The following is a 17,594-nucleotide window of genomic DNA, read 5'->3' as shown; positions in this document are numbered from 1 at the left end:
TTATAGATGGTCCCCTCCCCCCCCTCCCTTATAGATGGTCCCCTCCCCCCCCTCCCTTATAGATGGTCCCCTCCCCCCCCTCCCTTATAGATGGTCCCCTCCCCCCCCCTCCCTTATAGATGGTCCCCTCCCCCCCCCCTCCCTTATAGATGGTCCCCTCCCCCCCCCCCTCCCTTATAGATGGTCCCCTGTCCCCCCCTTTATAGATTGTCCCCTTCCCCCCTCCCTTATAGATGGTCCCTCTTTCCCCCCCACCCTCATAAATGGCCCCCTCTTTCTCCCCACCCTCATAGATGGTCCCCTTCCCCCACCCCACCGTCATAGATGGCCCCATCTTTCCCCCCACCCTCATAGATGGCCCCTCTTTTCCCCCACCCTCATAGATGGCTCCTCTTTCCCCGCACCCTCATAGATGCCCCCCTCCTTCCCCCCACCCTCATAGATGCCCCCCCCGTCCTTCCCCCCACCCTCATAGATGCTTCCCTCTTCCCCCCCACCCTCAGATGGTCCCCTTTCCCCCCACCCTCATAGATGCCCCCTCTTTCCCCCCATCCTCATAAATGCCCCCTCTTTCCCCCCACCCTTATAGATGGACCCCTCTTTCCCCCCACCCTTATAGATGGCCCCCTCTTCCCCCACCCTCATAGATGCCCCCTTCTTTCCCCCCACCCTCATAGATGCCCCCTTCTTTCCCCCCACCCTTATAGATGGACCCCTCTTTCCCCCCACCTTCATAGATGGCCCCCTCTTTCCCCCCACCTTCATAGATGGCCCCCTCTTTCCCCCCACCCTCATAGATGCCCCCCTCTTTCCCTCCACCCGTGCAGGCTGATGAAAAAACAAAACAAAACTTAACTCACCTGACAACGTGCTCCCACGTTGATCCTCACTCCTCCTGGTCTGTCCTCGGCTGCTGCGCGGCTGCTGGGGGTGTCGCGTCTTATCCCCGGCAGCGCACGCGCACCGGAACTGGAAGTCAGGGCCCAAGGCGCGCAGGGAGCTCTGGAATGCGCGCGTTGCCGGGGGTAAGACACGACACCCCCGGCAGCCGCGCAGCATCCGGGGAAAGACGGAGCCGGACTCTTGTGACCGCAAGCAAAATAATGCTTGATTGATCGGGAGGGCCTCGCCACTGCCTCTGAGGCTGCCTAATCGCACGATTACACCAAATTCTAGGCAACAGCATGGCAGTGATCACACAGTGAACCATTAAAACAGAGGTAGCATATAAACCATCCCAAAATAGGTGACAGCAAGCAAGGTTACTGTGTGTTTTCATTCAGTGACAGCAAACAAGGCTACTGGGTGTTTCCATTCATTGACAGTAAACAAGAGTACTTGGTGTTTCCATTCATTGCAACAAACACGGACATTGGGTGTTTCCATTCATTGACAGCAAACAAGATTACTGGGTGTTTCCATTCATTGACAGCAAACAAGGTTACTAAGTGTTTCCAATCAATGACAGCAAACAAGGTCCCTGGGTGTTTCCACTCAGTGACAGCAAACAAGGTCGCTGGGTGTTTCCGTTCATTGACAACAAACAAACAAGGTTACTGGGTGTTTCCATTCCGTGACAGCAAACAAGGCTACTGGGTGTTTTCAAACAGTGACAGCCAACAAGGTCACTGGGTGTTTCCACTCAGTGACAGCAAACAAGGTCGCTGAGTGTTTCCATTCATTGACAGCAAAAAAGGTTACTGGGTGTTTCCACTCAGTGACAGCAAACCAGGTCGTTGGGTGTTTCCACTCAGTGACAGCAAACAAGGTCACTGGGTGGTCCCACTCAGTGACAGCAAACAAGGTTACTGGGTGTTTGCATTCAGCGACAGCAAGCAAGGCTACTGGGCGTTTCCATTCATTGACAGCAAACAAGGCTACTGGGTGTTTCCATTCAGTGACAGCAAGCAAGGTTACTGTGTGTTTCCATTCTGTGAGAGCAAACAAGGCTACAGGGTGTTTTCAATCAGTGACAGCAAAAAAGGTTACTGGGTGTTTCCATTCAGTGACAGCAAACAAGGACACTGGGTGTTTCCATTAATTGACAGGAAACAAGGCTACTGGATGTTTCCACTCATTGACAGCAAACAAGAGTACTGGGTGTTTCCATTCATTGACAGCAAACAAGGCTACTGGGTGTTTCCATTCAAATATGTAGTAGCAAATCTACAAAGGGTAGTGCAAGCACTCTGCTGACCAAGTGCTTTGTGCTGCTGATACGTGCTAGACTGCTAGATCTAAAAAAAAAAAAAAAAAAGAGTAGTACGTGTGTTCATCCAGTGCTACGTGCTGCTACATCATACATAAATACACAGGGTGGTACAAGCAGGCTGCTGTGCTACTATAAGGCACTCTGTTTACCAAGTGCTACGTGGTACATAATACATCTGATCAGCTGTACCTATAAAATATTCATACACCCTTTAATAACCAGTGTAAGGATCTTCCCGGGGGATGGTGTGTTGGACACAGTTCAGCAGCACACTTGGACTTATAAAACAGCTTGGAGTTTATTTGTAGCGCATAAACAGTCCATAACAGAAATATAGCAACACTGTGCTTAAAGAACAAAACAAAAGGTCTTGCCCGTCTGGGCGCTAACTAACAAAACAGGTTACCTCTCTGGCACTTCGATAACAGTATCGCAGGGTATGGACAATCCCCAGCAGCAGTGGTATCCCTTGCTCCCAACAAATACAGCATGCAGGCTGTTTCCTCCTGGCTAAGAGCAAGGACCTGTACACTGTGTGAGCTTTTTGCCTTCTCAGGCTGATTGGGATCAGAGCTCACCTGATCCCAAAACCCACACTGGATCGAGGGGGAGGGAATGGCAGATCCCACTACCAACCTATCCGCCATTCCAGTAAATCCGGCCCGGAAAAATTAAACAACGACTCAGCAGCATATCACTGCTGAGCAACCGATCTCTCCCAGATTTACCATCTCACACTAAGCTGTAACCTAGGTGAGATGTACATCCCCTCGCACACTTTTCCTGTGACATGTCTACATATCCCCCCCCCCCCCTCTTTTTCAGACCGGAGGGCTGAGCATTTTGTCCCCACAGACAGTGTACCCTTGATAGGGCGTCCGCATTTGCCTGTAATTTCCCTGGCCGGTGTTCCACAGTGAAATTAGAGTTTTGTAGGGACAGAAACCATCTAGTCACCCTCGCATTTCTCTCTTTATTACGCTTCATCCATGTTAGGGGGGCATGGTCTGTCACTAACTTGAATTTTCTGCCTAGCAAGTAATACCTGAGGGACTCTAGGGCCCATTTCACTGCCAGACATTCTTTCTCAACGATGGCGTAGTTTTTCTCGGCCGGGATAGCTTTCTACTCAAGTACATCACCGGGTGCTCCTCGCCATTCACGACCTGTGAAAGGACGGCACCTAACCCTGTGTTAGAGGCATCTGTCTGTACCAGAAACTCTCGCCTAAAGTCAGGGGTAACTAGCACCGGTTGTTGACAGAAGGCAGACTTAAGGCTTTGAAAAGCATTCTTGGCCTCTGGAGTCCATGTCACCATTGCGGACTTCGCAACCTTTGTTGGGTCAGTTAGCGGGGCTGCAACTGAGGCAAAATTCGGTACAAACCTTCAGTAATAGCCCGTAATACCCAGGAACGCTCTGACCTGTTTCTTTGTGAGGGGTTGAGGCCAATTCTGTATTGCTTCAATTTTATTTAGTTGTGGTTTCACTAACCCCCTCCCAATAATGTAGCCCAAGTATTTGGCCTCCTCTAAGGCTAGTGCACACTTCTCTGCATTGATGGTTAACCCCGCATCACTTATGGCATCTAACACCGCCTGGACCTTACAGAGGTGACTTTCCCAATCCGGGCTAAAAATGACCACATCATCGAGGTAGGCAGCGGAGTAATCACGATGCGGTCGCAGAATCAAGTCCATCAACCTCTGAAAAGTTGCAGGGTCTCCATGTAACCCGAATGGCATTCTCTTCTTCTCTTTAGCCTCAGGAGTGAGGGGGATCTGCCAGTAGCCCTTTGTGAGATCAAGGGTAGTTATGTACCTGGCATTACCCATCCTTTCTATCAATTCATCTACCCTGGGCATGGGGTAGGCATCGAACTTGGAGATCTCATTTAACTTTCTAAAGTCATTACAGAACCTCCAAGTTCCATTGGGCTTTGGGATTAGCACAATCGGGCTGGACCACTCGCTCTGGGACACCTCAATGACTCCTAGGTCAAGCATACGTTTTACCTCGGATGATACCGCCTCTCTCCGTGCTTCTGGTATCCTATAGGGCTTGAGGTTTACTCTGCTTCTAGGCTCAGTTTCAATATGATGATGAATGAGATGTGTACGCCCTGGTAGGTCAGAAAACTTGTCTTAATTTTTCTGCAGGAACTCCTTAGCTTCCTGCTTCTGTGACACTGATAGAGTGTCACCAGTCTTGACCGGAGGGATTGGTGGTGACAGATGACCAACAGGATTTGTCGCCACCAAGGATTCCCTGTCTTTCCAGGGCTTGAACAAGTTTATGTGATAAACTTGGAAAGGCTTCCTATTACCTGGTTGGTGTACCCTGTAGTTGACCTCACTGACCTTCTCTACAATTTCATAGGGACCCTGCCACTTTGCTAAGAATTTGCTTTCTACCGTGGGAACAAGTATGAGTACCCGGTCACCTGGGCTGAATGTCCTGATTCTTGCAGAACGATTGTAAATTCTGCTTTGGCCCTCTTGCGCCTTCTGGAGGTGTTCCCTTACTAGGGGCATTACAGTGGCTATACGGTCCTGCATTTGTGCTACATGCTCTATAACACTCTTGTATGGGGTGGACTCACTTTCCCATGTCTCTTTCGCTATATCCAACAAACCCCTAGGGTGACGACCATAGACCAATTCGAAGGGAGAGAACCCGGTGGATGATTGGGGCACTTCCCTAATAGCAAACATCAGGTAAGGTAGTAAGTGATCCCAATCCCGACCATCCTTTTCCACCACTTTTTTTAACATATGTTTCAGGGTTTTATTAAACCTCTCCACTAACCCGTCTGTCTGTGGGTGATATACAGAGGTACGTATGTGTGAGATTTTAAACAGTTTGCATAGCTCTTTCATCACTTTTGACATAAACGGGGTACCTTGGTCAGTCAAGATCTCCTTGGGGATCCCCATCCTGGAAAACATATAAAACAATTCCCGTGCAATTGTTTTAGAGGCACTGTTTCTTAGGGGCACAGCCTCAGGATAGCGGGTCGCGTAGTCTAATACAACTAAGATGTATTGGTGACCCCTAGCTGACTTTACAATGGGACCCACCAAGTCCATTGCGATCCGGTCAAACGGTACCTCTATGATGGGAAGTGGGACCAAAGGACTGCGGAAATGCGACACTGGAGCGCTAAGCTGACATGTGGGGCACGACTCACAGTATGTTTTTATGTCAGCATAAATCGCAGGCCAATAAAACCTCTGGAGGACTCTCTCCTGCGTTTTATCCGTCCCCAAGTGGCCCCCAAGGACATGATTATGGGCCATGTCGAGTACCTGACGCCGGTACGACTTAGGCACCAGAAGCTATTCCACAAGCTCATCATTAATTTTAGTGACTCTATAGAAGAGATCATTAGTCATAGAAAAACGTGGAAACTTTTTCTCAGCTTCTGGTTCCTGAGGTACCCCATTCACAACAGCGACCTGCTCTCTCGCATTTTTGAGAGTGGGGTCTTGTAATTGGGCAGTACCAAAATTATCCCTAGACACCTCTAAGTCTGGAATATTCTGCTCAGTGGGAGGAGCCTCTTCCTCGCCAGCCAGGACCTGTAAAGGAAAAGCATTATTTTCATCCTGTACATTTTTATCATTGACCGTGGGTAATGCAATAGACTTAGGGGTCTCCTCACTCCTTTCAGGGGATTGTTGTTTTCCCCATAGAGCCCAGAACAATGGAAAATCACGCCCCAATATCACATTATGCATAAGGTTTTTAACCACACCCACTTCATATTGTACAGCGCCTAGTTCAGTCCCGACATTAGCCAGTACTATAGGGTAAACCTTTGTATCACCATGTATGCACACCACACTCATATGTCTTTTTGGCACAAAGTCCCCAGTCACCAGGCTAGCATGCACCAAGGTGACAAGGCTTCCTGAGTCCAGCAACGCCTTAACAGGGAAGTCATTTACAGTAATGTTGCAGACTTGTGGTTCAGTCTCTAGTCCAGGAACTGCAACACATGATGGTTCCGCAAATAGCGACTGACGCCGGCTAGCGTCACACTCCATGGGCTCAGTGGTAAGAGGGCAATGGGCAGACACATGTCCCGTCTCATGGCATCTCCAGCACTGGATAGGGCCTGGTCTCCTTGGCAGGGAGTCCTTTTTAGGGCCACTTAGCCACCTGGGACCATCACCAGTCTTTTGCCCTTGAGACACCGCCTGAGCACTCTTCCCTCTATTAGCACCCCTCCACAATCCCCCAGTAGATGGAAGTCTCTTACCAGCTGACGGCACAGATCTGGCACTCCGTGGAGGTGAAGGTGCTGCAGGAACATCACAGAGGTAGTCCTCAGTCGCCTGGAACCTCTCCACAAGGTTGACAAGTTCGTCAGCACTCCTAGGGTCACCTTGTCCCACCCAGCGTTGCAGATCAGCAGGGAGTGCTTGTAGGTAGCGATCCATCACGACCCTCTCTAAGACCTGGGCAGGAGTAGAAGTGTCTGGCTCCAACCACTTTCTTGCCAAATGGATCAGGTCGTACATCTGGGACCTCGCTGACTTGTTCAGACTGTAGCTCCAGTTGCGTACCCTCCGGGCACGGACAGCAGCAGTAACTCCTAGTCGGGCGAGTATCTCTGCTCTTAGCCGAGGATAGTCCTTGACCTCTTGCTCACTGAGGTCATAGTAGGCCTTTTGAGGTTCGCCTGTTAAATAGGGAGCAATGACCTCTGCCCACTCAGTGGAGGGTAACTTTTCTCGCTCAGCCACACGCTCAAAGACAGTTAAGTAGGCTTCAACATTGTCATCAGCAGTCATCTTTTGCAGCGCACGCTGCACAGCTCTTCTCACAGACAAAGTCTCTGGCGCGGCTGCTGCCACCAGCTGGGGATTAGCACCTGCAGACGCCTCTTGCTTTGCTATCAGGTACTCAATAAGTCTCTGTTGTTGAGCCATCGCTTGTTCGTGGCGCAGATTAGCATCTGCCTGAGCCTGTTCATGGCGCAGATTAGCATCTGCCAGAGCCTGTTGTTGTTGCCTATTAGCCTGCTGGTGTGCGGCCAATGCCTGTTCATGGCGCAGGTTAGCGTCTGTCAGAGCCTGCTGCTGTTGCAGACTCACTCGCATTAACTGCTTCATCATCTCCTCCATGTTGCTTGGCTGTTTTTGGAGTGAAGCAGCAGCCTTCACCCAGGACATAAGCAGCTGTAGCCAAGTTGATGCACACCGTTGCCCCTAGCAACCGTTTTGCCCGCTCCGCAGCACCAATTGTAAGGATCTTCCCGGGGGATGGTGTGTTGGACACAGTTCAGCAGCACACTTGGACTTATAAAACAGCTTGGAGTTTATTTGTAGCATAAACAGTCCATAACAGAAATATAGCAACACTGTGCTTAAAGAACAAAACAAAACAAAAGGTCTTGCCCGTCTGGGCGCTAACTAACAAAACAGGTTACCTCTCTGGCACTTCGATAACAGTATCGCAGGGTATGGACAATCCCCAGCAGCAGTGGTATCCCTTGCTCCCAACAAATACAGCATGCAGGCTGTTTCCTCCTGGCTAAGAGCAAGGACCTGTACACTGTGTGAGCTTTTTGCCTTCTCAGGCTGATTGGGATCAGAGCTCACCTGATCCCAAAACCCACACTGGATCGAGGGGGAGGGAATGGCAGATCCCACTACCAACCTATCCGCCATTCCAGTAAATCCGGCCCGGAAAAATTAAACAACGACTCAGCAGCATATCACTGCTGAGCAACCGATCTCTCCCAGATTTACCATCTCACACTAAGCTGTAACCTAGGTGAGATGTACATCCCCTCGCACACTTTTCCTGTGACATGTCTACACCAGGTAATTCACCTGTATAACATCGACTTGTGACTTTATTACCGGCGATTTTGGGGTGTCAGATGCTTCCCCTGCTGTCCCAGTTGCATTCCATTGGTGTTGGCATCATTTCCTGAGGTGTCATTGTGGACTTGGAGACCTCCAAGTGGTCGAATAGATGTTTTTCAATAATCAAATACTTGCTCCCATAGACTTTAATGGGATTGAATATTTGATCAAATATTCGAATATCAGGAGATATGCGTACTAATATCAAATATTCGAGATTCCTTACGAATTTTCTCAACGTCTTTTTTTTTTTTGCGAAGTTCGTAACGAATCTGGTTTGTTACGGTTTGGTTCGCTCATCCCTAATTCGAATGTATCCTAATTGACTAGGGTTATTTTTATTTTACCCGATTATCATAATATTCGGGATAAAGGGGGGAACATTACTTGATTAAACAAAGACTTCTTATTACGGGCGCATATTTTTCTTTAGACTATACTTAGACACATTCATGTGCACGATTGGTGACTGGTGATTTACTCATTAACATCTGGCATGGGGGCGTTAACGCCCTCATGCCTGATGTTAACGCGTATATCACCAGTCACCAATCGTGCACATAAATGCGTCTAAGTAAAGGCCAGATGTGGTTTTAATCAAGGACTGAACATGTAACCTGACAGGTGATTCATAGGGTTAAAGGGGTATTCCAGGAAAAATCAATAAATTAGCTATGGAAAGGGTTAACCAAGGTTAACCTTTTCCTAATATACTTACCAGTCCTTTATTGGCCCCCCAAGGAGATCTCCGGTCTGGTCACGTGAGCTGCAACTCGCGGATCCTCTTCTTCCGGTTCGGTGACGTCACCATACTCGGTCGGCGTCTGGCTTTCCTCCTTCTTAGCAGCAGAGCACTGAACCCTGACTGGCTGGCTAGCGTGTAGCCAATCAGGGTTTAGTGCTCTGCATCCCACCACACTCCAGGTCCCCTGAGCCTGCTGTACCAGGGGTTGTGGGGGCTCAGTGACATGGGCTGGGCCGGCGGCAGCACTATGTGAGGGGGCAGCAGCACTATGTGAGGGGGCAGCAGCACTATGTGAGGGGGCGGCAGCACTATTTGAGGGGTCCCTGCATCCAACATCCCCCCCCCTCCCTGTATGTCAGCGATGCCGACCGTGTCCCGGGAGGGGATGCAGCGGGCGGCATTACTTCATTCATAACTACCAGACACCCGGAGAGGAGCGGAGCTATGATGAAGTAATGCCACCTGCCGCATCCCTTCCCCTCCCGGGACTCAGGGTCAGTCCTGCAGAGTAGTGCTGATCCCTCCCCCGGCCCCCCCTCCCTGCCTGTGTGCCTGTGTGCCTGTGTGCCTGTGTGATCTCAAAGATCTCTCCCCCCACCCCCCGGAGCGTGCTGCCGCGCTGCTTCGGTCTCAGCGCCTTTTTCAAGCAGCCGGCCGTACTCCTCTGACAGGCGCTGTGTGTGCAGGAGAGATGTGCTCCGTACACAGCGCCTGTTAGCTGAGTTTTATCAGGGTGATTGACAGGCGCTGTGTACGGAGCACATCTCTCCTGCACACACAGCGCCTGTCAGCTGAATATGGCCGGCTGCTTGAAAAAGGTGCTGAGACCGGAGCAGCGCGGCAGCACACTCCAGGGGGTGGGGGTGAGAGATCTTTGAGATCACACAGGCACACAGGCACACAGGCAGGGAGGGGGGGCCGGGGGAGGGATCAGCACCACTCTGCAGGACTTCCCTCCCGGGTGTCAGCGATACTGACCCTGAGTCCCGGGAGGGGAAGGGATGCGGCGGGCGGCATTACTTCATTCATAGCTCCGCTCCATGTGTCTGGTAGTTATGAATGAAGTAATGCCGCCCGCTGCATCCCCTCCCGGGACACGGTCGGCATCGCTGACATACGGGGGGGGGGGGGGGGGGGAATGGGTGATGTTGGATGCAGGGACCCCTCACATAGTGCTGCCGCCGGCCCAGCCCGTGTCACTGAGCCCCCACAACCCCTGGTACAGCAGGCTCAGGGGACCTGGAGCGTGGTGGGATGCAGAGCACTAAACCCTGATTGGCTACACGCTAGCCAGCCAGTCAGGGTTCAGTGCTCTGCTGCTAAGAAGGAGGAAAGCCAGACGCCGGCCGAGTATGGTGACGTCACCGAACCGGAAGAAGAGGATCCGCGAGTTGCAGCTCACGTGACCAGACCGGAGATCTCCTTGGGGGGCCAATAAAGGACTGGTAAGTATATTAGGAAAAGGTTAACCTTGGTTAACCCTTTCCATAGCTAATTTATTGATTTTTCCCGGAATACCCCTTTAAATTCAACTAGCAACAGTGGATGACTGATGTACGAACACAGTCTTTATGCGTCCAGACACGCTTTTAATCAAGGACTGAAGATGCAATCGGACAGGGGATTTAAAGGGTTAAAATTACCCGGGAGAGCTGTGGACAGCGGTGGTCGCTCACAAAGTGACAGGACGAATTTCCCAGCTACACAAATTACACTACTACTTTCCTGACACTTTCCTCTATCTCTCACTTTCTACCTTATAAACCTTCTATAACCTTGACTCTCCCTGCCTCTACGTCTCTCAAATCTTCTTAGTGTGTGCATGTGTCCATTGCAATGATCATGAGCTTAATGGCAGGCTGCTGGCACGCTCCTGCATATATATAGAAGGAAAAAGTGTGACGTTGCAGGGGGGTGGCTAATAGTGATGAGCGAAAATGTTCGTAAATGTTCATATGTTCGTATGAACATGGCACTAATTATTTGCGTTTGCCGATCACGAACAATTTGTTCGATGATCAGAATGGTTATAACGATCAATTTCAAACATATCCAAACTTGCGAATGTACACTACTGCGTAATTTACGCTTTACACCTGATAACTAGTATGCATGTGTGTAACTCTAGACTGAAACATACACAATCTGTACGTAACTGCGTACACTACTGCATACGCAAATGCATTATTTACGCTTTGCACTTGAAAATCTGTACGCATGTACGTAGCTTCTACACCAGTTACTATCTTTTTTTTTTTTTGTTCGTGTTCGGGATCTGAATCAAACATCGGGATGTTCACTCATCACTAGTGGCTAACAAACTTGCTGGCTGCAAGGGATTATGGTTAATCCTTTGTACCCGCCCTTCTATTGTAGTGTACTGAGACAGGTGCACCACCATTTTGGAAAAGCTTTTGTATGAAAGCTTCATAAACTTTGATTCATAAAAAAATCTAAATTGTTTGTAACGAATCTCGGTCTACTTATCTCTAGTATTCTAACTAGTATGTTAAGAAAGGAAATGCAAACTAGTGTGTTAAAAATCTATTACAAAGATGAAAAATTTACCTTTTTTAGAGTCTCCAGATGAACATTGATGGCGATTTCAGCCCTCAGTTTGTCAGGCAGATTTTTCAGCACTTCTCTTTCATCTACTGTCTTTTTGTTGGTCCAAAGGTAATCAAACCACCGGATAACTTTGGCCTCTAAGTCTTTGCTAACCTTTCTAAATTGCATATAATGTTTGATGGCATCTATTTTAGCCTGGAATTCAGCTCTGGTTGCATTCATATTAGATATCATAGAACCAACATTACCTACAATAGTAGCAAAAATCAAAACACCAACAAGAAAATCAAAGATAACAAAAAGGTACTCTGTGTCTGTAACTGGGGGAGGAGTTTCTCCAATTGTAGTGAGTGTTAAAGTAGACCAGTACAAGCAATACACATATTCACGTGTAAGATAGCCATAAGCAGGATCAGTAACATTAGGGTAAACCCATGTGTCCACACCAAAGCCAATAGCTTTAGATATAGCATAATAAATGCAAGCATTCCAATGAATAATAAGTAGAATGTATAGCACTAGATTAAATATTCTGAAGATGTTTGGGTAACTAGTTCGAGTCTCAGTCTGGTCAAAACATTCAAACATCCGGGGGAAATGAAGTAATCGGTTAAAACGAAGCTCTGGGCGGTGAATCCCCAATCCAAGGTAACCTAAGTCTGTGGGAAGTATAGAGATGACATCTAATTTAAATTGCAACGTTTTGATGTAACTGTCACTGAGCACCTTGGGATCTCGGACAAGCAGCCCTTGTTCTAAAAATCCTAAAATAAATAAATAAATAAAATAAAAGAGGAGAGAAAAAAGAGTGCATATCTGTAAAGTGTTTTTTTTACTGTTTGAGTAATATTTATTTAATTTGGTAATTGAAGAACTGCATAAATCCATTGTGATCAAGTGTTTAAATACTAAATGTTAGTTCAAGTGCCAAACATTGTCAAGTGAACATTTTACTACATTCTAAGGCTGTATTCACACAATGTCCAAAAAAAGAGAGAAAAGACATCCGCTTTTTCTATTTAAAAAGACGTCTGTTATTGCCGCAATTTAACTGACTGCAATGCAATGCATTGAAGTTAAAGGGGTTATCCAGCGGTACAAAAACATGGCCACCTTTCCCCCTCTCTTGTCTCCAGATTGGGTGGGGTTTCAAACTCAGTTCCATTAAAGTAAATGGAGCTTAATTGCAAACCACACCTGAACTGGAGACAAGAGAAGGGGAAAAGTGGCCGTGTTTTTGTAGTGCTGGATAATCCCTTTAAGGGAATGACGGATGTCCAATGCACACAGTGTGTAAAATGACGAACGTTATCTGTTTTTATTATTGAATTCAATGGACTTTTCAATTAAAGACACACCCAAAGGGCAATTAGTAAATCCCAACTTAATAATTTAATATAATTTACCAGCAGCTGGTATTTTGAATCCTCTAAAAAACATGGACGTCATTTTGGACTCAAAATGACAAATGTAATTTTAAAAATTATAAACGGACAAGAAAAAACATTGTGGGAACATAGCCTTACAGCGTTGTCAGTCTCCAAACAACAAGTTTACTTTTTCCAGTTTTCCCCAATGTATAGTCCCGTTATACTGGATATGTACTTTCAAATCGTTTTCCTATTATTTTCTCCTTTATTTTGTTGGGCCATTTTCTGAACAGGACATCTACAGACTTTGCACTCTTATAATAATGAGGAAAAAACACACTTGTTGCATGTATTTGATTTTTGCAACAATTCTCACTGTAAAACAAGTTAAACCTCATGAAAACTATTAAAAAACATAAATTACCTGTACGGAATCGAATAATTATGTCAGTGATGTATACGATGTCAGAGATGTAATCTAGTGTGAGCCATACTATAATAAAATTAGTTTGAAGGTCATTGAAGCATGCCCTAAAATATAGAAAAGGGATAGATACTTACTGGAAAATTCTATTTTCAAAGAAAACTGTCAAATTCCAAAAATTCATTTTAAAAATTATAATTCATCTATTTCAAAAGAAATATTAGCACTGAAATCACTTCATGTTTATACTGTAGCTTGAGATACATTTAGTAACTTTATATATGCAAATGGATTCATGTAGGTCTGACCATGGTGAAATTAGTAAAATAGGTTTGTGCCAATCACAGCACTGCTTAAAGGGTGTAAGCAGCTGCATGGGTGTATTCATTCTGCCTTGACCTTCCCTAGCTAATGTAATGGCAGGAAACCTCAAGCAGCATGAATCATAATGACAACTTGGGGAAAAGTTTTCTCACAGGATTGCCATCTCCAGGGTAAGATGGTTGGCGCATAGAGAAATTCTAACCCCAACACAGTATATTAGGTTTAAAACTGGTCACAACCAGTTTTATTAGCTTCACAAACAATAAAACAGTTTTACAACTTAAAAAATAAATCATACGCCATCTGGCCTCTAACTAAACGCATACCGTGTCCCTCATTCCGAGACCCAAAGTAATCCAAACAAACATTTAATATTATTATTATTTTAGTTGTGTATCTCACTTGCGTTTGCACAGCCTGTTCTTCCCAATTGGTGTAACCAAAGGTTTAGTTTTGGGTTTACTATATTTATTAATAATAAAGAGGATGAGATTAACAGAACTTTTTTCTAGCAGATGTCACCAATCTTTGTAGCAAAGTTTAGCCTATTGATAATGAACTCAAATTACAGACTGATTTGGACACATTGGGGGAGATTAATCAAGCCCTGTGTCAAGGAGCATTGGAGCAACCAATCAGATTAAGGCCAGTTTCACATGTTACACATCCGCAGTGGATGTCACGTTGCAAATTCACAGCAAAGTCCTCTGCGGATCCCTTGCCTGTCATTTTCAATCATTGACATCCCGCTGCGAGTATGTAAGTAACAGCCCCCTTAACTTCCCGCCAGCCGGGGTGCACATTACCTTCTTGCTTCGGAGGCTCCCGGCTGTATATCCCGCTCAGCTAATCAGTGCGCTACCTTGGTGCAGCCACTGATTGGCTCAGTGAGACATCCACATTTGTTTAGTCTTAAGAGACGTTAAATATTTATATATGTATATAAATGACCCATACAAAAAAATGTCCATGGGGAAAACAAGGGCATTCCCACTTACTACATAAAAAATGCAATCTCCAGAGTCGACAAATTTTCTTTACGGTCAGCCATACCCCTTTGCTTCATACACATATTCTAGCCTCCCTTAGTTGAACTTGATGGATATGTGTTCTCTTTTAAACTACTAGGTAACTAGGAACACTGTTCAATCACACTTCAATCAAAACACCTCTCCCAGGGGACTCTTATTGAGTTGTGTTAGCTCAATACATGAGAGGAGTAGCTGGAGTAGGAGTTTGTTTTTTCTACTCTAGCAACCTGGCCCTATTCTGAGCTTTAGACTCAACACAACTCTCAAGAGAACATCTCTTTCTTTGCCACATTGCATCTTCCTCTGCCAATATTGCCTGAAATTTGACACTCCAGCACAAATATGCTACCTCACAAGCCTTGTTAATGTTGTGAAAGGAGACTTAAAGTATCAATGTTGTTAATTTTTTTTTTTTTTTGCAGAAATCAATAGTACAGGCGATTTTAAGAAACTTTGTAATTGGGTTCATTTGCCGAAAAATACATTTTTTATCATGAAAAAGCAGTTTGAAGCTCTCCCCCCTGTCTTCATTGTTCTCTATGAAGAAGGGAGGGGTGAAGGGAGATGAGGCACCAAAACAGGACAACAAACGGGGGGAGCGGACTCGGAGTCCGCTCAATTCAGCATTTGTTACGCTGAAAAATAGTCAGGAAACCTGCTCAAACTCTTAGCTGGCGTAGGTTTCCTGGCGCGCGCACCGGCGTGCATGGGATTTATGTAGAGGCAGTACGCCTCTACATAAATCTCTGCAGTCTCAGAGTAGCAGGGACATTTTTAAGTTCGGCACAGAAAACACCAGACTTAATTAATGTCCCCCATAGAGTAGAGTGCCACCATGTCCCCTCCATGTACTGTGCCACAGCCTCCACCCCTGTACAATGCCACTGTGTTTTCCTCATGTACCATGCCACCATCTTCCCCTCCTGCAGCCCCCCCCCCCTCGTGCACTGTGAGGGAGGTATAGTTCTACAGTCTACCCTGTGCAACATTCTGGGAGATCTAGTTCTACAACCTACCCTAAACACCATGCTGGGAGATGTAGTCCTGCATATTATCACACATCATGATGGGAGTTGCATTTCTACCATGCCACTGCCTCCCCCCTCCTATTCTGTGTCATCGTCTAATCTGTTGCAGAGCTACTGTTCCCATCATGAACTGTCGGAAGGGCATGATGGGAGTTGTAGTTCTGCGACATTGCTGGCCACAGGCTGCAAAACTACCACTCCCACTATGAACTGTTAGCAGGTCATGGTGGGGGTTTTAGTTCTAAGGGGCAATTTCACCTCTCCTGGATCCTGCTCTGGCTGCTCTTATCCTCAGCCCTGCATTGCTGCTTCTTCTTCCTCCTTGAGGTCATTGCTCATGAGGTCTGGGGGGTGAAGTTGGGGTTATAGTTTGGATGCCATTGAGATGGGGGAGTTGGTCAAACTTTGGCACAGTATTTAGTGCTGCCGAGGTCTGGGGGTCATTCCGGACAGTGCTGCTGAGGTCCAGGGGGAAGGATTCAGTGCTGCCAAGGTCTGGGGGGGGAGGGGTTCAGTGGCCTGAGGTCTGGGGGAGGTGCGGGCTTTGGTGGGCCAAGGATGCCAGGCCGTGCAGCTCTGCTGAGATCCAGGGGAGGTGCGTGGTGCTTTCAACACTGCTGCTGAGGTCCAGAGGAGAGGTGCGGGGATGACGCGGCAGCTAGCATCGCTGAGGTACGGCGTTGGGGGATATTGTCAAGGGACACTCTCAACCAATCTGGAATTGAGCGTCAGGAAGGCGTCCGGGATTCTGGTGCTCCCATAGAGTTCTATAGGGGCGTCCGTGCCAGAGTTATGGATAAAAATAGGGCAGGATCTATAAAATCCTAACCTATTATCCGAAACGGACACCCTTCAGGAAAAATCCTGAAGGGTGTATGTCACTAAAGTACCCCTATGGGTCTGGAAATCCATCCGGATTTCCTTAAAAGAAATCCGGGCGGGTTTTCCAGATGTATGAAGGGGGCCTTAATGTCCTCTACCGTTCCCAGTATCCACTGATTTCTATTTCTTTCTACGTCCTCTGACATGTACTCCTCACAAAAGCTTGACTGAGTGATTGATTGAGCAGATAGTTTTTGATGAAGCAGCATAAAATGAGAGAGCACCAGTAACCAATAATTACCGCAATTTTATTATCGCTAGAGCACTTTTCAAGTGTTGCACCAAAAAATTGCACATAATAAATTTAGTTAAAAAAGCAGCTAATACAAACCATGCCCCAACCATGCTTCATAAATGCTACGAAAAAATATATGCCACGTGCAAACACTTTTTTTTTGCCAAAATAATGGTGCAAAAAGAATTATACATATGTCCCTAAATGTTTTTAAAACTGCTCTATTATGATCCGTATAACACTTTTATTTTTTATTCTATAGGGCTGAGAGATGCTGGTTTCACACATAGCAGTTTTTTTTTTTTTAATGCTACTGCAGTTTTTGTGCGAAAACCAGAAAGTGGAACCAACAGGAAAGTACAAAGTACAAGTCCTCCCTTCAGATTTTCAATTTCAAGGTTTTTGCACTTACACTGTTTACCGTACAAGATCAGGGATGTAATAATTTAATAGTGCAGGCAATTCTGCACGTGACTATAGCAAATATGTTTATTTGTTTCTTTAAAGGTGTTATCCAGCGCTACAAAAACATGGCCACTTTTCTGCCTACTGTTGTCTCCAGTTCAGGTGTGGTTTGCAATTAAGCTCCATTTACTTCAATGGAACTGAGTCTCAAAACCCCACCCAAACTGGAGACAACAGTAGGGGGAAAGTGGCCATGTTTTTGTAGCGCTGGATAACCCCTTTAATTTTTATTTATAAAATGGCAAAAGTGGGGAGAGTTAAACTTTAAATATGGGAAGTTTGAAAAAACTTTTTACAGTAATTTGTAGTACCCATAGGGAATTCCTATGAGCAGTACACTGATTTCTCATAGAGATTAATGCAGCACACGTGTTCTGCAGTGATCTATGTAATCAGTGCTTGATTGCTTCACGCTCCTGTAAAGAGTGTGG

General features: G+C 46.5%; 1 protein-coding gene across 1 annotated transcript in view; it reads right to left on the bottom strand.

The window, feature by feature from the left end:
• Window positions 1-17,594, bottom strand: part of CNGA2 (cyclic nucleotide gated channel subunit alpha 2) — a 106,754-nt gene that overhangs the window by 28,658 nt on the left and 60,502 nt on the right. The window contains exons 6-7 of the mRNA XM_069985773.1: window positions 13,199-13,305; window positions 11,405-12,168 (exon numbers count right to left, since the gene is read on the bottom strand). Of these exons, the coding sequence (XP_069841874.1) occupies window positions 11,405-12,168; window positions 13,199-13,305 (871 nt within the window). The remainder of the gene's footprint in view (window positions 1-11,404; window positions 12,169-13,198; window positions 13,306-17,594) is intronic.

The sequence above is a fragment of the Dendropsophus ebraccatus genome, chromosome 10 (genome assembly GCF_027789765.1).
Source record: "Dendropsophus ebraccatus isolate aDenEbr1 chromosome 10, aDenEbr1.pat, whole genome shotgun sequence".
Classification (NCBI taxonomy): Eukaryota; Metazoa; Chordata; class Amphibia; order Anura; family Hylidae; genus Dendropsophus; species Dendropsophus ebraccatus.
This window is presented reverse-complemented; position numbering and strand designations above follow the sequence as displayed.